The 23,330-nt window shown below is 37.8% G+C and overlaps 1 protein-coding gene across 1 annotated transcript; it reads right to left on the bottom strand.

The window, feature by feature from the left end:
* Positions 1-4,582: 4,582 nt before the first annotated feature.
* Positions 4,583-21,832, bottom strand: RFT1 (RFT1 homolog). The gene is made up of 13 exons (XM_042799635.1): positions 21,726-21,832; positions 21,531-21,616; positions 20,769-20,885; positions 18,672-18,861; positions 18,003-18,104; positions 16,517-16,651; positions 15,526-15,604; positions 15,196-15,246; positions 13,859-13,989; positions 12,484-12,628; positions 10,203-10,308; positions 8,605-8,854; positions 4,583-7,715 (listed from the first exon to the last, which is right to left on the bottom strand). The coding sequence occupies exons 1-13, from the start codon at positions 21,786-21,788 to the stop codon at positions 7,551-7,553; spliced, it is 1,620 nt and encodes a 539-aa protein (XP_042655569.1). The 5' UTR covers positions 21,789-21,832; the 3' UTR covers positions 4,583-7,550.
* Between the last annotated feature and the right edge of the window lie 1,498 nt (positions 21,833-23,330).

Here is a 23,330-nt window from a genome sequence, read left to right as displayed (position 1 = left end):
GAAAGCATGGTCTGCACCACAACTTGACTCCTCATTGCCACCTTCTACCCGTGTCTTAAGATCCTTACTAAAGATGAATGTTCTTGCTCACATGGTGTGACAGCTTCTTCTGAGAGTGCCAGAGTTTTTGATCTGTCTGCTACCACACACGATTTCTCCCATTCTTTTCCATCAGGGCTGCCCACATGGGTTAGTAGAAGAGATCTGTAGTAGCACAGAGTTACCCTGATTAGTAGAACTGGTCTAAGTCTTGATGCAAAGAAGCACAGGGAGAGGGAAGAAATGTGTTTTCCAGGTAACTGGCTGTATCTGCATCAGTGACTTAGATTGTACTGGCTATCTGCACTTCAGTCCCATGGGTTGAGGTTTTCTGGGCTAAATTCTGCATTGACAAATCCAACCACACTTTGCTCTTCCTGCAGTGCTCTTCTCAAAGACCAAGTGACTCCTCTTGCAAGCTGAATGATCCAATCAACAATCTTACTTCTAACTACCACCCTGAAGCTACTTAAGCTTTTTTCAACTGTCCATCTAACTTCTCCGCTTGAGTTTTTATTGTTCTAGCCTTTTGTATGTCCTCCATCCCATGTCATCTGGACTCACTTCATCACGGATGCTGAACACAGGCTTTTTGCAGCACAGGCACACTACTCTGCACTACTTTTCTTGTTCTTCCCCTCTGATTCCATTCCTGTTACTTCAATAATTCAACCTCTGATTTCAAATCCACCTTTTCTTATCCTATAGAGACTACTTTTCCTTTTCTTAACTGTAATAAGACTAGTCAAACTGGTTGCAACTCTCCACAAGGCCCATACTGCAGCAACCTTAACATAGCCTTAGGTGGAATGCTCCCCTGACAGATTGCAAACCCTTTTCTAGCCTTTTTCAAAGCATATTCAGCCATGCAGTCTTCCTGCTCCCATACCAGAATATCTTTCAGATGACCTAGATCCCTACATTTTCTTCTGGATAAGGAGGAAATCCTTCTCTCTTATTACCTGGTAAGCAATCAGCCCCAGTGGAATACTAACTAAGTACCTTAACACCCAGTTACCAAACCTGTATACTGTGGATCTGTTTTCAGTTTCTGTTATTCTGCTTTTCTGCTCTGTCTCTGGCTTTCACTCCAAAAGACCTAGGTTACCTGCACTCTCCACAAATCTGCAATCCTCCCTCTAAGCCATTCAATTCAGGCAACTTTTGTCAACTGCAAGCACCATATATAGCCACAAGCAGGATATAATCAACTTTAAAAGAATAAATCTTACACGGGTTTAAGATGCACAAAACCAGTGGAACTTAACAAGCTACGAAGCACAGTACATTCACAACACTCAGTAAAACTCAGGTCATATCTACTAGCAGACAGTTTGGTAGGAAATCTCTGCAGCTCCCTGAAATGGTCATTTGGGGCTCCTGAACTGCCACCTTCCAACTCTGTATTTGCATTCAGGAATGTATACCTGTAGGTGGTTTTCCTCCTGAATCCTTGAGCTGCTGTCTCAAGAAAGCAATCCTAGCTTTCTTATACTGCATGGCTTTACTACAGATTTTTTTTACCACTCTCACAACTTTTCCTTAGACATCTGAGCCAAGGTGCTCACAAGATGCACAGCATGAGACCCAGGCCCTATGTGGTGACACCTACCCGCTATAGGGCAGGGGAGGTTCCACCCTGCCCACAACCCACTTTTCTGCATTGAGCAGGGCCTGAGGGAAGCCCTAGCACTTCCCCCATCCTAGCCCCCTGCAGAGCTCCCAGATGAACATGTGTAAAGCTATTATGTAACAAAGTCATCCTAGGAGAAAAAAAGAAAAAAAATACTAAAAAACATCAGTGCAATTCTGAAGGAACCACAAAAAAAAAAAAAAAAAAGTTTCCAGAGGTTTATATCCAGTCAACCTCAAATGGCAGGACTGTTAGGGAGAAAAAGAACATTACCACACACTACTGCCTGTATTTTCAATGTATAAATACAAGCCTACTTGACCAGCAGAGCAGCATGGCAAGCAGTATCCAGCAAGGTACACTCTACTTCATGGACATGCTCCTGTTTCTTCCAAGCACGTTCTACTAGTTGCCTAGAGAAGCACTTGTGCAGATACATACTCAAGAGTTTTATTTACAGTGACAGAAATGCATTCAGAGATTAAGTAATTTACAGACTCAAGACCTTCCCTCAGAGGGACGCTATGTTCTCTGCGCATGTACTGTGCCACATTTCCCTTCTTCCTTTCCTCATACCATAACATCTCCTCCCCAGCCCCGAGAGACTGCTAAAAATCATTACATAAATAAGAGAAGGCACATCAGTGCACTTTATGGTACTTGTTTTATAAAATTATTCCCCAAAACCCCTTCCATTAGGAAAACATTAGTACTGCCAAGTCAAGCATCCAGAACTGAAAAGACGACACAACTCATTTTTTCTGTGCAATGTTAATTTGCTCCCTCCTCACTCCTTGCTGTCAGGGCTTGCACGCAGGCCACAATGTAACCTGCAGCTAGCTAACCAACACCTTCCTCATTCCATCCCAGTGCAGGACTCTGGTCACTCACCACATTTTTACATTGAGGCTGCCTAAATTGATTTTTTTTTGCAAATAAGGGAGAGAGAGATCTCTGTACAGGAGTTGGTTATGAACGGTTTACCAACATATGAGTGAAACTGTGTCACAAATAAACAAAAGAATAAAATCAAAAAAAGGAAGGAATTGAAGATACTCATGAGTGATCACAAGGCTCCTTCTCACAGATAGTGTACGACTAGGCCTCAGTTGCTCTGAGACACAAGCAAGGCTCTTTGGAACAGCATCAGTGCACTGTTTCACACCCCTCCCTCTCCCAAGGAGGAGCAATAAGGGAGTAAGAGTCTGAGATAGTCCTGCATTCAAGAAAGTTATGGGCAAAGCTCTACAGTCTTCTCCCAAGCTCAGTTATGTTCCTCACTTTTTGAAGCACTCTTCCCAAAGCGCATCATGAAGAACAAAACATGATTTGCATTTACTAGCAGACCACACGTATCTTATCTGTTTAAGAACTTCTTTCTCTCAATTTTTTCTTCCTAACACAGCTTTAAGAATTTCAGTCTTCTTAAATGGGTCACAGATAGAACACGTCTGCCCTCCTGGTTGCGTTCTTTTCCATGTTTTCATTTCAGTGAGGTGGCATAAAATTCCTTGGAAATACATCATGCTGAAGACAGCTGTGTCTGTGAATCACAAAATTTAGCTAGCAAATCAACACACAGAGCTCTAACAGATGCTCGCCTACCACAACTAAACAGGAAGTCTGACAATACAAAAACAACACTCAGCGTTATAATTGTGTGGAAAAGGTAAAACAACAGGAAAACCACCTATCCTACCCTGGCTGCACAGAGTCTGTGAATGATAGCAGTGTGCAGTTACAGACATCTCAACTGAAGAGGGTTCATTCCTCCTCCTAGATCACAGCAAGGTAGTGCATGAACAACAGGTCAGATACATAAACCAAATGGCACAATAATCGTTCTGTGAAAGTGTAATCCAAAACACAACAAAGATGAGCACTTCCTATCACTGTTCAGTTTTGATCCCCCAGCTGTTAATGCTTTTGAGTACGCCTTGCACTTAGTTTCCATGGCCCAGCTGTACATCAGATGTGGAGAGCTTCAAACTTCACTTTAAACGCATAATGAAAATGAACTGCATTTACATAGCACTATCAGAATGCAAATGAGTTATGTATTCTGTGCCAAACAAATTCATTACATCTCAGCAGATCTATTGATGCAATGATATGGTTCAAAAAGCCTCAGATGCTCTCTCTTCAGTGTTGTCTTTAAAATAAGGGCAATTAAACCACAAAAAAAGTATGATATTCAAACAGTAAGAAATATAAAATCCACAAAAATAATTTCAAGGTTGAGATTTAAGCGCTATCCAGAAGCCAGCAAATCAAGACTAGCTGACCTCAAGGTACTCACACTCAGGCAATCCTTCATATGAACTAACAAGTCAATACCTCTTACGAGTGCTAACCTGTGGTCAACATTCAAGCTTCCATCAATTATTTTTCATGCCTACTAAAGCAGTTTAACCATTTAAGTAAAAGCTGTAACTCCTTATTTCTTTAAAAAAAAAATGTGCACATGCACTCCTCCTCTCACTTCTTTATATACAAGTAAAATAATTACAATACTAGAAAAGAAAAAACAGTTCCACAATTGGTTAGTACCCAGCACTGATATTACCAGTTGCAGCATAATTCAGCTAACAACCTTCATTACCTATTAGGTTTACCTGGCCACTTAAACAGTTTTTATCACACCACCACATTGTTTAAAAGCAAACAAAGAAACCTGGTCATTCCAATCCATACAAACATATATTTTGACAAAAGCAAAGTGGAAAATAGGTGGCTATAATGATGCCACTTCTTATAAAAATACTACAGTACATTTTTTTAATGTCTTTGCTAGGAAATTGTGTGTTTCTAGGTTGATAAATAATTTATACATAAAAGTTCCTAAAAAACACAACCAAGTTTAAGCATCAACTGTACCAAAGATACAAGTAACACTCCAATAAGCCTTAATTGGAAGACAAGATACAAGGGAAATAAATTTTATTTGGTATTATCCCATTTTATAACCATTGTATCTTACAGATGTTTGAATGTCATTCATCCAACTATTAAAAAAACAAACAAACCAACCAAAACAAAAACCAAACAACAAACCCAACATATCATATGATGTATGAAATCGTAACTTTTTCTCCAGTTTATTTCTCCTTCGGCTTAAACTAAAGGATTTCAGAAAAACACTGCAAAACAACTTCATGAAATTTATAGACAAGCATCCCATTGTGCCTTTGACAGACTGACAGAACTGCAAAAAAAAAGGGAAATTTGGTCAAGCTCAATCCCAGCTTTGTCCCTGAGTTTGACAGAGTGTTCTTCTTTATAAATAAAGCAATTAACTTTCACATAACAATCACACAGATAAGTAAGAAACCAGGAGACAGCTTCATAGGTCTATACTTCCTGTCCCTCCTTGCTGTTTCCTGCCACATATAGTTAAAAAAAAAAAAAAAAAACCACACACAAAACCCAGCCATCACTGAACTGCTTACAGATCAAGTTTAGAAGAATGTATCCTTAATTTGCAAACGAACTATGATCAAGCCATCTTAAATGTCTTCCTGATTCATATGAAATTGTGTTTCCACTTGTTAAGATGTGAGAGATTTGTAAGCCTTTCCAATATGAAATCAAACTAATTAGTTTAAAAATGTAACTTCTCTTTAAATGCATACACAGCATTTATGTGAAAAAGGTTTTATGAGACTAGACAGCCCATTATTTGAACAGTGAGATCTCACATCACCCTATTTATGACAACACTAGCAGCAGAAATAGTACCACTGTACAGCTGGGATCATAAGACTAAGTAAGACAACGTGACTTCAAGCTCCTTTTGTATGAAAAGTTCTTCAATCTCCAAAACACTTTGAGTGCAGGGCCATACAAAATTCCTCATTCCAAGTATTAGTTAAAACTCACTGTACAGATTGAGATAATCCCACAGGGAGGTCCCAAAGCCATGAAGAAAAAGACAGACCCTAAAAGACAGACTCTAAAAAGAATCCTTAAATTCTCCTGTCTGTTTTTTAATTATGAACAAGCAGGTAAAGAAAATGCACTGATAATTTATAATAAATAAGTTTCAATCCTCTGCAATATACAGATCTGTACTTCGTAACAAACTCCATACCTGATAGAAATGAGGAAAAAAAGCTGCAAGACAACTCAGAAGCAAAAAATTTAAGAACTACCACATTCACTTAGCAAGGCAAAATAACAGAGTTGGTTTTATTTAGACAGATTTCATAACAACTTCAGAAGAATCAGCAAGTCTGTCTCTACTACCTTCCAGCCAGGTAATGGAGACATCAGCATTAGCTGAGGAAGAGCACCTTTCTCTTCCTCCCACTGTTACTTTTTGGCTTCTCTGTGATAATTTTTCAGTCACCAAATTCTCATATAAAGTATCTCCAAGTGAAAACTACCAGAGTTTAGAAAATGTGTCTGACAGAACTGAACTGAAGACACTGATACCACAAAGCATTTCATGCTGTGAGCTATGGTCACCAGGATGAACTCCACAATGTCCTTACAGTGAAGTAATTTTTAAAGCAGTCTGAGGATCTGAGGAATTGCTACATGATTAAACTAAAAGCTTTTGACAGTACATGTCTGAGCACACATTTTTTGTCACTTGACATTTTTTGGCCCATCCAAACACTGCAAAGAGAACACTGATCACAATAAACCTGCCACTTGTACATTCTGAAACTGCCAAATTTAGATCATAGACCAGCAATAAAATACACCATTAGTAAGCCTAAACCAGCAGCCTAACATCTTACTTTACAACTTCTGAATGTCCAAATTTTCAACAATTCAGGGGAAAAAAAAAAAAAAAAAAATATCAATACAAAGTATTTGAACAAGTAAAGGAACAAGACATAAGGAAAACTAGTTGCAACAAGAAGGTACCTCCTAGCCAACAGCAAAAGTTTCTATGTGCATAAACCCTTAAAAGAAATCTTATTATATTTAACATTAGATTTCAGAGAGGACAAAATTTTTATTGAGACAAATTTGTTCGTGCTGGCATCTAACATCTCAGATAAAAAAAAAAAACACTGGAGTAAAAGTAAGAAGTTTTATAATTAACCTTCTGGAACTTCAGCATCAATACGATTTTACTTAACATCTCCTGTAAAACACCGCTCAAAACCCCTTTTTTCTTTTAGCTAAGGCTTCAGAGTATTTTTGACAAGTTAATCAATACCCTCACAAATGAATGATATGCTGAATTAAATGATCTTACATAGCTAGTATGGACACATGCTGTGTATGCCATTATCTTACTTGTAAACATCAGAACTTCCCATTCACTGCTTTACACTTCAAAACTCTGACAACTCAATCTTTCCACGTTACATCAGGTTCTAGCTCAGTAACAGTTATATTGCTATTGGTCCTTGCCTTAGTGTTTTTTCAGCTTTTGTTTTGTGGGGGGGTTTTTTGGTTGTGTTTGCAGGTTTTTTTGTCAGACCATTTATTTTCTAACCAGTTCAGCAGCATACCATGCCAAATAAGGGCATTCTTAATTACAACTTAAGATGTAAGCCATATGATGCCTTCATACCCGTAGTCCCCATCGGTAAGAATGGATTCTTCTCTCTCCATGAAGTCTGTCAACTAGGTTATGTCAGAAGGGTGTATCTTAGATTCTCATTCATAACCAAAGAGGCTGTTTGAAGAAAAGCTTAGAAAAGAATGATGCATGAAGATAAAATTACTCAGCTCTCTTTCACTGTACTGACCAGCTTAGAAGACAAAATAATATTCAGTTGGCAATCTTTTACATTGCCACTCCAATATCAATGCTTCCAATAAACCCACACAGAAACCTTTTTCCATACAGAGCTTATGTAAAAAATACAGCCCTTTACTGCAAGCATGCACAAGAACTGTTCTGTACATGAGCATTTCACGTTCCTTTCTTCATATACCGGGAGAGGAACTGGCTTCTGACAAAGTGGATCAGCTTGGTCTCTGTGCAGAACATGGTAACGGTGGTTGCTGCAAAGCACAGAGCGCCCATGCTGATGTGAATCAGCCTTGCCATCCAACCCTTATCACAGCAGAAGAATACCTACAAAGGGAACAAGCAATTGCAGGAAAACAAGTCAGCACAAAGCAGATTTACTGCGTCCATAAAAAATAAGGTCCAACACCTCTCTTGACCATGCTAACACCACCATCAAGCTGAGCACAGTTTTGCCACATGCACTGACCCTACAATAAATCATCTTTAGTAGTCGCAATACTTGCTTTCTTAAGAAAACTCTGTCAGCAAAAAATGAGCATTCAGTAGGTATCTGGTAAATACAACAGTTACCATTAACTGGCATGCAAAAACATGTTAATTGAAATATTAGGAAAACTGCTGGTGCCATCGTGCAGTCTGCTACTTTGCAGCAACATATTCAGCTATTTGCTAACAAAACCCCACTGGAAATCTCCCATTCCAAAATATAAAGTTCTCCTTTATACGGCATAATGGATTTTCAATCTGTCATATTTCTGTACATTGAAATGCTAGCATTTCTGTAATAATTAGTCTGCACAATTACCATGTTGTAGTCTGAACAGATGTGATAAATGCGCCCCCGGCAATTTTGGTTTCTGTTCTTGTTTTGTTTTTTTCCTCTATTACTTTTTTATTACAGAATTTTTAATAAGTTTCTTTGTGCTACTGCAAAATTTCAATTACTATTAAGAACTAAGGACATGGATTTATCTACAGACAGCAGAAATGTGTTAAATACTTCACTTCTCAGATACATCTTCTACAGGTGGCAGAGATAACTTTGTATCAAAGCTAAAACATCTTAATATTATATCTTGCCTTGACTGTAATGGAAATTGTCCAGCCTGTCCTCATAAACCTTTTTTGCTAGTGGTATTTCTCTGCTTGTGGACACAAAAGTCATTTGACACTAACTCTCACAGTGTGAGCAAAATCTGAGAAAGATGCTTACCTCTGAGAAACCAGTGATTACTCCACTTATGATATAAACGAGTACCAAGAACGGTGAGGGAAGCAAGCCTGTCAAAGGTCTGTAAGTGCTTCCTTTGAAGTAATCATAGATGTAGTGGATGCTGTGCGCTATTCGAATACCCATGTTAAAGCAGTTGGCAAGGATAAAGCCTATACTGCCATGCCAGTGGGTCAAGAAGTAAGAGATGCACAGAAATGTGAAAGACAAGGCCAGCATAACAAAATTGTACCTAGGGAAAAAAAACAAAACAAAAACAAAAAACATTTAACAATATATATATTACAGTAGTCATTTACTAACTTTATCTTTGAAGAAATATCACAATTTACTTTCTAAACTGAGCAACAAAAGTTCTCTTACCATCTTCTAATGCAAGAAGATAAATTTGAGAACAGAGATGTTAATAAAAAAATTAACTGAAAGAATGGAAAATACATCACGCAAATTAAACCAAGGACTACATTATGTGAAGGAAATTCTATTTTACTAATCAGTTCTATGCTCATTTCAGAAAGTCCAATTTAATTGCAATGATTAGTAACGTAAAAACTTGTGGAATTTTTGCTATTTTATTTTAGATAGGTATTAAAAAACAATAATGCTCAACAAGAAGATGATGCTTTATTTAGTTTCTGCTCCAAACAGTAGCTTTGAAAACAAGTTCACACTTTAAAGAGGTCATGAAAGCAGCCCTTGCTAAATCTAAAAAGATACTACTTTAACTGTGGAAAGTAGACCTTACTGAAATTAATCTGGAAAGGCCTCGTAAGGGACAGCCGCTATATAAATGAAAAAAGCTTGATGGTAGCACTGGGACAGCAACCAGGCTTCTAAATTGATAACCCAGGATAAACAAAATCAATAAATAATCCAGGCTGGAAGGGATCTCAGTAGATCATCTCATCCAACCTCCTACTTAAAGTAGATAAACCAATGAAAACACCCAAAATTTAGATCTTTCAGAAGTGTACCTGACATACAGTAACCCTATGTGAGAAATTTTAACAGTTGCAAAATTTTAATGAGTGTGAAGTGATAAACTGTGTTAAAAACTGTAACTTCAAGCACCTATGTACCGAAAACAAGACTTCACATTTACTTTCCCAGTTAATGATGTACCAAAAGCTAAATTAACAACCTTGCTTTCTTAATTTCTGACCATTTTACTCAAACATTTAAACATTTACTAAAACTTCTACATCTAAATCTACATGCAGACAACTAAATGAGAAGTTGGTTTTCACTGCAACAGGATATTTTTATGCTGATTTCAAATACACCAATCTTTTTGTAAGGTCATTACAAATAAATTTTTAAGGAGATCAATGTTTATCAACAAACACAAGCATGTAAAAAAAAACAATAGAAGTGCATGTTTGTTTGCACATCTGTTGCACCTGGCTCTGGAGACAAGGAACACAGTTCTTAAATTAACTGCAGAAAGAAATTTGCTCTTTAAAAAAAAAAAAAAAAAAAGCACATAACCACACAGAGCAATTGTTCTGTTTACATAATGAACTCCAAGCAAACAATATGCAAATGAACTACAGGAATATTCTGGGGACACTATTTCCTACCTGTCTACCTCTTCTTTGCACATCAAAGCAAACGTAAAACATTCTGTTACTCCGTTGATAGCAAGAAATAGGACATATAAAGAGTAACATCGGAGGAGATCTGGACCTAAAAAACACATTAGAATGGTAAGTAGATTATTATTTCTTTCATAAAATTGCATACCACTTACTGATACGAAGAGATAAGCGTTGTAATGTTGTCACTAATAATGGAAACTTAAGTTCATTTGAGTAAGTTTCTTGGGTGAATATCTTGACAAGGACACAAATAAACAAGGCAAAATAAAAACAAAAACAAAACCCAGACCACCAAGAACAGCAGTTGTTATAGTAACTGAAAAGATATCCAATAAGAAAGGGGATTAAAAGGGATTAGCTAATTACCAAATCATATTTATCAAAATCCACATCTTCTATTGTACAGAAATTTGTGGAAATTAATCCAATAGTCATTATGAGGTACTAAAAGCAATAAAATATATGTTTTGAACACAACAGTAACAGAAACAGAAAGGCTGTTCAATAGATTCAAAATTGTGCTAGATAAAAGATTATATTCAGATTTTTATGGGTCAGAAATAATTTATACATTGAGTTCAAAATTCTGCATTCAGACCTTAACCTTTTTCTTGTCCTTTAGAAATTGTAACACAGGGAAAGAAAAAAAATCACATGCTTTTCAACAGGTTAGTGTGCATCCCTGAAGATTCCATTTTGATGGCAGCAATGTAGTCCATATTAGAGTTTCCTGTTTCAGTTCTAAAGAACAACTGCCCAGTGAGCAGTAAATACACTGAAGAAATGGGGCAGATCTGAAGACCTTTTCAAGCACGCACAAAAACATTAGACTACTCAGATGAAAAAAAAGGAAAAAAATATCTAAATTAATATACCCGTTAATATCTGGTCAAGTAAGTCACTATGCATGCTCATTTTCACACATTATCATTAAGTGAATAAATAAAATTACTTGTGAGTCACTTGATTTGCATCCATATTCCTAAACATAGTCCTTTTCAGTAAGCGTGTCTAAAAGATTAGGCCCAGACACCCGTTCTTGAAGAGGGACAGAAAACATTTTCTTCATAAGAAGTTGCCTGCTGGGGTCCTGAGTGACAATTTTGCATGACATTTGCTTTCAAAATTAGAAACTAATCAGATAGAACCAGCAGCAAGAAAACACAAAACAAGTTTCTCTTGGTTATGCAGACATAGGGTTTTCCTTAAAATCACTATACAAATCAAGCATCAGCTTCCAAATACATGCAAAGGTCTAAAGCACAAATATCTAAAAGCTTAATTATCTTAAGACTAAAGAAGGTAATTGCAATTTATTTTAATGACCTTGGAATATTGCTTATTGGGTATGGTTTAAAGGTGCAAACTCTGACAGGTGCAACTGTGTTCAACACAATACACTGTTACATCCTTTCATCCTCCCTGTAACTTTAACTATAATAGACATAAAATGGAAAATGCAAGCTAGAACTCTCCCACAATGGCACATGGGCAAAATTTCCAGACAAAAAAGCAACAAAAAAAGCTCCTCTATGGAGCTGCTAGATCTTCACCCAAAACAGAACAAGTAGGAACCAAGCCATTACACAGGGCTCAGCTACAGAAGGCAGATTGTTTTTTCTAGCAGGAGTTACTGTGGGTCAACTGACAAACCACTGATAGAACTCAAGAAAACTCCAGGCTGCAATTTGCATGTTTGTGTTTCAAGAAGGAATTAAACGGACACCTACTTTAATTTATTAATTTACTTTAATTAATTGCTTCTGCAGACAGATTTGTAAAACTTAGCCCTCAGTATTTTCAACTATAGCAAGACTGTTACCACTGTATGATTTATCACTACAAAAAAAAGTATTATCATTTCTATAAAAAAACTACGCATTCTTTGGTTCCAATTTGTTGCATAGGTTTGGGGTGGTGGTGAGGTGTTGTTGCTATTTAAAACAGCTGGAGTTAGCAATGTTAGATCATGGAACAGTCCATCTTTTAAAGGGTTCTTCTCCAATGATGTGAAATTGTAGGAAAGTAGAGTCCCAAACCTGATCATACTTATTTAAAGATCCTCAGTATATTTTAGTTTAAGGTGTCTACATATTAAAGATGCTGTTACAAAGGCATGAGTTCTGGATTCAGCCAAGCTAAGTCACTGATTTCAACAGGAGTTTTACAGAAAAAAAGATCTGCTGATTTACTGAAGAATTCCTAACAGCAGCAGTTTCTCTTTTTAAACAATGGCTTCTTTGCCAGCCCTGTAATTCTTTACCTGTTCCAGAACTGAGCATTGAGCCTCCATATATATCCAGAGCCAGTTGAGAATAGGCAAAGCCAAAAACTGTGATGGTAAGGCCAATCAGCAGCACAAGTTTCAACAGCAATTCTAATACATTTGCAGCCATAGCAACATCATCCTGGAAAAAAAGGTAGTCGATTACATGAATAAGAATCAATGTAACAGTTATTTTCATGAAGAAAAGCTACTTGACAGAAAAAAAAATATCAGGTTGCACAGTGTAAAAAAGTGTGAAATTTATTGTTATTGAATTATCCATACACATGGCCTTAACTTCCAACAATTTTTATGTATTTATTACTCCATTCTATGTTTTATTCATTACAAATTCTACACAAATATTAGAACGTGTCTGTTCAAGTAAATGTGCAAACAGCACTTATACCTGTTTAACTGTTAGTAAATGGCAAAGAAGAGTATGGCATGTGCCCAAGGCCACAGTTTGAGTCACTGGGAGGGGCAGATTTTCATTGCTGCACAGGACTACAGGATTTGCCACACCAGAACAAGCAACTTGTCAGTTCTACTACCTCATTGCAAGAAGCATTTCTGTAATCCTTCTAACAAAATGTAATTTCAGTACATACGGTGAAAACTCATAACCATTTTGCCAGTTGTAGGTATCAGGTACATTATATATAAAATATACACATACGTATATCTTCCTTAGGCCACCAATGACCTGGAGCATGGGACTTGTTTAACTCCATGCTACAGTACAAGTAGCAGGATTACTGCAAAGAGTTGTTGTAGTATCAGACAAAAGCCCAAGCTGATCTTCATGACTGATCCAAGAATTTCTTACCTACAGCATGCAGGAATACTACTCTGTGGAACGAAGTTCTGGTTTGTTTAACCATTGATACTCCACATACAATTCAAAAACTCAAGAAAAATACAATTCTTTTCTTCCCAGAACTGCACTCACTGGAAACATTACTGTTTTATACTTAACAGCTACTTTTATTTTCTAGTCAAATATTTTCAGGCAGCATTTATTTGATAGCAATAACATGCTTTCATGATTTAAATAACTGACTAAGTGTACTTGGAAATACACAGTACACTAGGGTTTAAATCACTGTTTGGAGCAGATGATTTTAACTTCAATTATAATACAAGGCAGTATTATGCCACTGAATACCTTAATTTATTTAATTAGCATTTTACCTATTTTCTTTTCAGTCCAGCCTCACTCAACATTTTTGTTCTCCACTTCAACTGTTCAATTTTAACAGCCTTTTTACTCAAATTTAAACACACACATCTGTCAGTCACACTTCTGTGATGTAACTTATCTCTAACAAAACCAAGCACTTCACATGTAATTAATCCAAATTAAACATACCTGCTTCTGATCCTTTACATTCTTTCCTCTTTCCAACACGTTAGCAAAAAAGACATAAAAACTCTCCTCAATAGGCAAAAAGATAAACCTAGCCACCAGTGAACCAAGATTATTCACGATATCATATACACCTTAAAAAAAAAAAAAAAAAAAAGAAAAACACCAACATAGCAGCAACCGGTAATTCTTTTTATAGCCACATTCAGAATTCTTACTGTAGAGAAAGTTAAATGCTTCTGATGAATTTCACTAGATGAGAACTGGAATGTAAGGATTTACTGATATAGAAGAGAAAGACATCTATTTTTAAGTGTGAAGTGGTTCTTTTTTACTTTAATTGAAGTGGAAGAACAACCCTACATGACATTTTACTAGCACTTCCATCCTCAGAAAGATACTGCTCCAAACCTGCAAAGACATCTATGTCTCGTATATATATACAAACACACATACACACAGTGCAGTCATTGAGAGAATACAACGTCAGGCATGTGGATAAGTACTTTACATACTCAGAGTGAAATAACAGACTAAGGTTTGGACAGATTTCACAGGACTTGGAAGCAATGCTTCTCAACATTCTGAGACTACAGGCATTTTTGTACTTATGGCTCTTCTAAAGACCTTCAAGTAAGAGGCAGTTCAATTGCTCCAGAGAGGAGAAAGATCAGAAGCAGCTGCTGTTACTGATGGCAAGCACATATACTCAGTATTTATGGGGGAACATACTACTGCCAGCAATTAAAACTAATTCAAACTATCCAAGAAACTTCTAACAGCGGGCCAACAATTACTGCCTATTTTCCTTCCTCAAGCTGTAAAGACCCAAGGTGCTGCCAACTCAGTCAACTGAACGGCTACTGCCATACACTACTCTGTAACCACACTGAATTCTTTTAGAGAACATAATTCAGTTTTGACATGTAGTGCTATAAACAATGATGTTCTTGCTGTAACAGCTAACACAGATTCAAAAGGAAGACAGTAAAAAGCAAGAAAACAGAATTACAAAAACTGAAGACAGATAACTATAACACATCAGATACTAATGCAGTTTTGGTTGTTTTGTTTTGTTTTTTTTTTAAATAAACAAGATGCATGGCATCACATCTCCAATTTGAAAGTTTTGATCCAGATAAAAGAAAGTTAAAATCCAGGATCTTAAAATAAATTGTTATCTATATCAATCATTCTCTGAAACGTATCTCAAATTCACAAAGGCTTTGAAATCTTCTCAGATTTTCAAGTTATCTTCAAATACCTTAAGTTATTTTCAGAACAATCTGAAAAGCAGTGACTAAGAAAACTGTGTGATATTGAGGAATGGTGACACTTACCCTGATCTCCAAAATTTAACACATTCAAAAAAGTCATCACATATCGCTCACCTGTAAGTTCAAAATAAAGAACTTAAGGACAAGTCCCTAATCTTTCCCGGTACTTGTTCAGGCACTTCCAACACTAAGTATTCAAGAGAAAAATCAAATGGGACAGCAACTAGCTCAGAATATCCTCAAAAATTTAAATCAGGTTGGTAACATCTGTTGGCAACAATCTCTGAAAGTCACATGCCCACACATCCCTCCCCAGCTTTCTCAAGCTTTAAGTCAATTTTGTAAATACTATTCACTAGTCCTTCTCCATCACAGCTACATGTCAAGCCTCACCCTCTGTCAAAATTTGTTTCAGGAAGGACTGTTTGAAGAAACTCCAAGTTAATCGTGCTTCCTTCCAGTTAACAAAGGTCTGCAAAAAAAAAAAAATGTAATAAACATGATTGAAACTACAGAGTGGAAATAGAAAATACAAAGCCAGTACAATACTCTAGGCTAGCTCTAACTGTACTGATGAGGAAAACACACAATGTCATAGTTACTAGCAACTAATCTAAAATATTGCTAAATTCAAGCACCATCATTCTGATCTGGCAAAGACTTCTTCCCTTGCTGAAACTTACTGTTGTTGCAGATAAAGTACCCAAGCAAGCTTTCTACAAGTCAGAGACAGGAAAAAACAAACCCATGCTGTTTAGCATGCCAATATAACTTTCGCCTTTGTTGTAGATATAAATTGTTTACTGCTCTTCGAACTGTCCCTGTAAGTCTTGCAACCAAGAACTGATTTTACCTTTTCAATCTGCAAAACTTTTTCAAAATGTCTTCTTCCTCACTGTGTCTTTTCATTTCCATCTTTCTCTCATTTTCTTTTGATATTTGAGTTATCTGTAGGATACTGTGTACCACCGTGTTTATTTTGTGGAAAAGTGAAAGTACCAAAATTCATGGAAAAATGGTTCTGGTTTCTTTCATGCTTCACACCCAGGGATACCTGGTCATTCCCCTGCACACTGCAGATACTCTCTGTAATCTCAAGTGAATGGTTTGTGCAAAGATACTAAAAGATAAGTCAGCAACAAGCCCATAACCACAAAAAGGTCAAGTTTCATGGCATTTTGCTGACAAGGATTTTATTACTACAAACAGAATTTTCATGTACATTTTTTTCCTTAACTGGTCGTATCTTCTACAGTGCTGAGATATCCTCAATTAACTTCACTATCTCAAAATAATTTTCAAAGCTCTCTCAAGAAAGCCTTAAAAAAAAAAATCAAGAAATAAAAAAAAAAAAAACACACAAGAAATAAACTGTGCAACGTACCTCATCTTCCATCAAGTTAGGTAATAGAGCTTTCATTCTAGCAACTGGAAATGACTTCTTTGTTGCTTCAGGAGATCCCAAAAACATCACAAAATAAATTATATAGCACATTACCAGAACACCGGCATAAACAAGCTGGAAAGGTAGGGAAGCAGAGAAGAAAAATAAACAGATACAAAATTAACTTGCACATGTAGAATTGCATGCTCAAATTACATACAAGAGCTCCAAATTTAGTGAGAAGAAAATGTAGTATGTAGTCCTTATTCCTGTCAAATATTGAGCTAGGTAAAAACTTTAATTTAACACCTCTTGAGAATGCTGATTTTTTTTTTTTTAATCTGCAGGTTATCACAGCCCTTTGCTAACTTTTATGGTCTATTCAGCATTTTTAGAATGATATTTAGAGTTCAAGTATAAAGAAATATTCAGTCAAAAATCAAGCTGACAGAGTAGTTACTGTCTACATCTCTTACTTCATAACATCATTTAGGAAAGGATCTTTAAGATCATCAAGTCCAACCATTAACCTAACACTGCCAGATCCACCTCCATGTACCTAAGCACTACATCCACATACCTTTTAAATACCTCCAGGGACAGTGACTCCACCACTTCCCTGGGCAGCCTGCTTCAATGCTTGACAACACTTTCTGTGAAGAATTCTGTCCTAATATCCAATCTAAACCTCCCCTGGCTCAACTTGAGGCTGTTTCCTCGCATCCTATCACTTGTTACTTGGGAAAACAGAGACCAACAGCCACCTTGCTACAACCTCCTTTCAGGTAGCTGTAGAGAACAGTAAGTTCTCCCGAGCCTCTTTTTCTCCAACTTCAATCAGTTATAAGCTACCTACTACAGCCACTGCAAAAACTGAACAAAAAAAATAACCTAATAACCACATCTGAGGTGGATCACATTTTTATTTATAGGTGAACTAATACTGCACAGGCTACAACTCTACTTTTCAGATGCCAATATGTCCCTTCTCCATTGTAGTAAAGAAAAAGTTTTTAACCCAAATACATGTTACACATGATGAGCACCTTCTGGTAAGGTGATACAGGTTGGTGATCCAGGCTGATAAAGTTACATGTGATTATAGTCTTTTATACAGTAGAATACAAAGACTAAGATTAATTATGAAATCAGGTGGTGAACACAGTCTTCAAGCATTTGAATGTGTAACTCATTAAGAGAGAGAGAGTCAGAATAAACTTATACAGAGTAACATAACCTTATTTGTAAAAAGTGCCTTCACAGACAAGAAGGTGCTTTCTTGTACTTCCATTAAACTGTTCAAGGTCACAGTGCCAAGTCAATAACGAGTATCAGGAAAATATCAAATACAAGTACTAAATCTTTAACCTCCCAGGAACATTTTCTCTCACCTCCCTGAAGTTATTTAGCAAGCTAAATGTCAAAGGCAAATAAAAATTCAGGTGAATCAAGAATTCAGAGGAAAAAAAGAACACGGGAAGCTTACCTGAGCCAATGAAAAAATGTAAAGGCCCCATTGAGGATAAAGGACCACTAAAATAACCGTCAAAATGCATTTTGACACCACTGAAAGGCTTTCAGCAATTACCTTTAAACAAACAGAAAATTGGGAAGATTTATTTTCAACTTAACCACATACACAGAATTTATGTAGGAATATAAGACTTTCATATCAGTGTGACTTTATCACAGTTGCTTCCTGCTGAGTTGGACATCTTCAGTTGCAATTTCTCTGTAAATCTTCTATTCTTGCATTTCACAACTCCTCCATTGCACTTTCCCAGTCCTTTGTATGGGACATCAGGGAGAAAATTTTGCTTGAGAAAATCATGTTCTCAATTGCTGCATTTCACAATTTCATACCAACAATCAACTGAAATGCAAAATTGTGAAAGCTCTCCCTCCAACTAGAATTCATGATTAAGTATTTAATGATCATCAAAATGATAATTTCTAAGTAAATCAACTTCCTTGCTTTAACAAGTATAAATTCATATCTACATTACACCTCTGCCACATAGCACTAAACAGTACACAGAGGTTCCGATTTTTTATATGCTTGAATATACAAAGATCTAGCTCGGGAATCTGCTCTTTTCAATAGAGAATGGTAATTCACACACACACACAAATACACCCCATGTACTTTACTAACCTTAAGTCTCACAAACAAGTGAGCTTGTGCTAAAACCCAGAATGGTTCTCCCAGAAGTTCAATAATTGCAGAAAGACCAAATGCCACTACACCAGCCCGATAATGAGGAACCACAGAAGGATCAGGTACTTCAAGCAAATGTAGCCAGACTAAGCCCAAGAAAATAGACCAAAAAACACCAAGAGGGACTCTAAAAAGTTAACACAAAAATAAATAAATAGAAATGTTACTTTAGCAGGAAAAAAAACCAAAACAGAAAATTAGATTAAAATGTCACATATGACCATAATAATTAATACAAAAAAAAAAAAACGCCCCAATGAATTAATTTCTATTATTATTATACCAAGAAAACCTTTTTTTTTTTTTTTTTTTTTTGTAATGAACACCTCCAAGGCACTTTATGCAAGACACAGAAAAAATTTTTCTGACTTGTCTATTTTCTACTCAAGAACCTAACATAAGGCCATCTATCTGCATTTCTTGTTCCTAGGACCAAACAATTCTGATCCCATATCAGCCTGCAGAATTATGCAAGCCCCTCATTGCTGCAATTTTTATAGTCTATGGTTACCAGGTGTTTGGCAGACAAGCTTTGTTGGATCTTGCTGTAACAGATAAAGATGCCACCACTCCAACTGCTAGTCTCACTCTTCCAGAAATCACTGGTTCTCCAGAGAGCAACAGCAGAGTGAGCAGAAGAAAATGCATGCCTGCACCTCAGGTATGCCAGTTCACAATGCTCTGCTGTAGCTCAGAGCCACTTCCATTAGTGACTATAGCTAAAAAGCCAAGCTAGGCACAGGAGTGCAGACGTGTATTACCTTCTGTTGACACTGCTTCAGGAACAGGAAGCTTCTGGCAGAGTGCAGCAAGTCTTACATCATTGCAACAGGATCTATTTGACCTTCCCATTATCAGATCCCTAAAGTCTCTGACATCAAGTTCCTAAGACGTATTTCAGATCCTTCAAGAAAGCTAATCTTCATTTTAAGTTATGCTTCTCTACAAGGAAGAATTTAAAAACAAAAAGATGCACACAGTCATTGTTAACACTATCATTTAACATCCACTTGAAATGCTGTCAAATAGCAGAAACCTGATTACAATACAGTGAAGGGAACAGACCTAATATATTTAAAATATTAGTATTAAACCTATCCTTGGAAGGGGTAATTCCTCTTCTTTATACCTGGATGTAAATGACCATGCATAACCCCCCCCCAACTCCTGGGCCAGATCTCATTAATAGCTATGCAGTTCCAGGGCAAGTCAGTAGGGAGACCCAGTAGAAGACTACTATTTTGTAGTGCAGGGGTAGTCTACCTGCCTGAGATGGTGGAAAACTCACTTCCTAACCCACCTAATTGCAGCTGCACAGATGCTAGATATGACAGAGGGAAAGTAGCAGAGATGCATCCAGGAACCAGAAGGGAGAAACAAGTCATAAAATCCACTTTGCTGCTATGTGAGATTACACTCTCTGGCTGCAGCTTCACACAGACTTTAAGCTATCTACTTTCTGCTATAAACAGCACTGCAGTTGAAAGAAGTAGTCCTATTTACCTCCTGTTGCTTAACTCCAACTATGTCTCTCCTACCCAACAGAAACATTTGTGCTGCCATGCCATTAAACTGCATCAGGGCTCAAGACCTTGAAAAAAATTCGTTTCAGGAGAAAAAAAAAAAAAACTATATCTAAATCAGCTTCACAAATGCAAATCAAGCAATACAAAAGCAACACTGTGCAGGCACAGGGAGAAAAATTAAAGGACTATGTATTACACAGTAACAGAGTTTTCCTTAAACAGCTGCAACATAAATGAAACTCCAGGGTAAGTGACAGAATAAATACCTCCTGGTAACACCTTTGGTGATGCACTTTCCCACATACTCCAAGAAGAGATCAAGTCCGTAAATGCTAAAGCAACAGACTTGACCACTTTCCTGCATCAGTCCTGAAACATGACTGAAGCTATTAAATACTTAATGCTGAAATAATTACCTCAGTAAATAAATAATTGCTCTCATTTTGTGAGCTCTCAGACAAGAATTATAAATAAATACTAAATAAATAAATTTCTAAAGGTATCTTACGTCAGCCACAACAGATTAATTGTTTTGGTCCAGTTTCGCTTTGCACTTCCACTCAAACAGGCTCTGCGAAATGCCTCCCTGGCTAGGAAAACAACTGTTGAATACAGTAGAGTTAGCCTAAAGGAGATGGGGGGGGGGGGGGGGGGGGAGGGGAGAAAAAAATATAATTATTTCTTTATGTTCTACTTCTGAAATCCTTCATGCAGTAGCATCACTGACAGTTTTTACACAGGACTGCCTGACAGACATATCTAACAGGTATGCAAAGAAAACGTGGTGATATGAGGTAAATTATCACCATCTCCTAAAAAAGGAGGGAAAGTAATTACATGTGATTATTCAAATAGCAAAAATAATTTATGCATACCATAAACCAAAATCGCAGTTGCAAAATTTATTGTACAGTAACCGCAAGTAATATGCAATTGTGTCTAACTTTTCCTCAGCAAACCGATGGTTTAACATGGAAAACTGGCCACCAGTAATTCTGTTTAAGGCCAAAAAAGAACTCGGGAGACATTCAACGATCAAACACTGTAAAACACCTAACAGTAAACAGCGTTATACAAAGCGTTATTAGCGACAGGCCCTACAGATCATAGAGCCCGAAATCCCGCACCAAACACTGCCAAAAAGCCCCATCACGCCGGGAAGCCCGTCCCGAGAGAAGCCCCGCGGACACCGGGCTTAGGGCGAACAGAGCGGTCGGGATGTGAGACGCGGGCTTCCAACCCGAGCGCTCCTCATCCTCATCCTCCTCACCTCACGTTGACCACGCCGATGAGCTCTCTGGAGAGGTAGCGCAGGGTGAACGCGTTCAGCGCGAAGGTGATCACCCGGAACAGCACCTGTGAAGGAAGCGGCACGGGAAACACCTGCGGGCCGAAGGGGGGCTGAGGCGGCTCCCGCCCGGCACCGCGGAGGAGCAGCAGGAGGAGGAAGGAGGCGGCCCCGCACCTGCAGCAAGGCGCTGGAAGAGGCCAGCCGGGTGGTCTGGCTGAGCACGTCCGGCGAAGCCATCAGCTGCCCGCCCTGCCCCGCCGGCAGGAAATGGCGGCGCCGCCGTCGCGCCCCGATCTCGTCAGCGCGGCCGGGCCCGCCCCGGCCTCCGGGCCCGGTGCGGCGGGACGGGCGGGCCCGCGTCAGGCATGCTTCTGACAGAAATGGCTAACGTCCGAGTTAACCGGGCATTCCAGTCTGCTCAGGTGCTAACGCGAACGTCCAGCGCCACCTTTCCGCTTCACAAGCGGGCATTCCGCTAAAACAACCCCCCCAAACCTGCACACTGACTTATGAGAAAAGATACCATATTAAATAGCATTTTCTGACAAGCACTGCTTACCAGAGATTTCTGAAAAATCTCCATGCGAGTTCCACCAGTCCCTTTCTCAACTGAGGGCAAACGCACCAGTCTTCCCTGACTTCAGAAGAATGACAACCAAAACTGAGGGAAAACACACTCTGCAGGAAGAAATTATCTTGCTTCATTCTGTAAGAAAAACAAACAAACAAAACAATCAACCAAAGTAGAAAAAACAAACAAAACACCAAAACCCAACACACTTTCAAATAGCAAAGATGCAATTTAATTGTAAGACTTGAATTTCATAATATACTGACTTGAACTCTTCCAAACAGGTAAGACTTTACACTCAGTGTAAATCAGCGCAGTAGTTCCAGACTATTTCAGATTATTATTTAAGCATCAATATATAAAAATATTACATCTTTATGTTGCAGAACATTCCCTTCAAAAGCATGACTCTTTCAGCTCAGAAGTCACATTTTTCTTAGTAGTGCTACAGTGGAACTAAAACCTTTCACATCTAACAGCAGCTGTTAAAAAGAGCAGGGAGTATCTGAGCCCTACTTGCTTTCAGCTTGAACAACAGTTTAAATCATGATCTTAAGAGAAGTGAGATAGCAAAACAAATTTCTTCAAGCTCAAGCAAAGACGCAGTCTCCATCAATTTTGTTTTCTGCATGAAACCCCCTCTTCCTCTGAGGCATTCCACCCACCACTTTATTCTTTCCATGTTCAGACTAATGTTTTTCAAATTTGTTCCTTTGGTTATTTTTTCTGATAACATTAAAGTAATCTGGAAGTAACAAATAGAAGTGGATATACGTAGCAGAGGAGTATATCCTATGAATTAAGTGTGGTACTAATATCGGGAACACTTGTAGAAATCTAACAAAAAGATATTATTATTCCATTCTAAAGATGGGGAGATGCGGACAGAAAAAATAAACTAATCTGTGTTGGGTAACTGCAGAGACAGGAAGAAATCTCAGAGACTTTGGGTTATAGAAGGTCCTTCTAGCTAGAGGGGAAACACTGCCACCTGCCCTCTCCTTTAGGCAGTTTTCCAGTTCTCAAATGGAAAAGGCAATTAAAAATGTCCTAACTCAGGCTCTGGCCTTTTCTTAGTGGTAGTGATGGTGACAGCAGAAATCAAAAGACTTCTAGTATGTTGTGACTTGTGCTGATGTCAATAGGGGTGGTTGAACTGGGGACTGAAACCCATCACACGTTACCAGATATGGTGCACCGGGAGACAA

This window comes from Tyto alba, unplaced genomic scaffold (genome assembly GCF_018691265.1).
Source record: "Tyto alba isolate M040663 unplaced genomic scaffold, T.alba_DEE_v4.0 Super-Scaffold_3, whole genome shotgun sequence".
Classification (NCBI taxonomy): domain Eukaryota; kingdom Metazoa; phylum Chordata; class Aves; order Strigiformes; family Tytonidae; genus Tyto; species Tyto alba.
The sequence above is the reverse complement of the archived record's forward strand: the minus strand, read 5'-3'. Positions and strand labels throughout refer to the sequence as shown.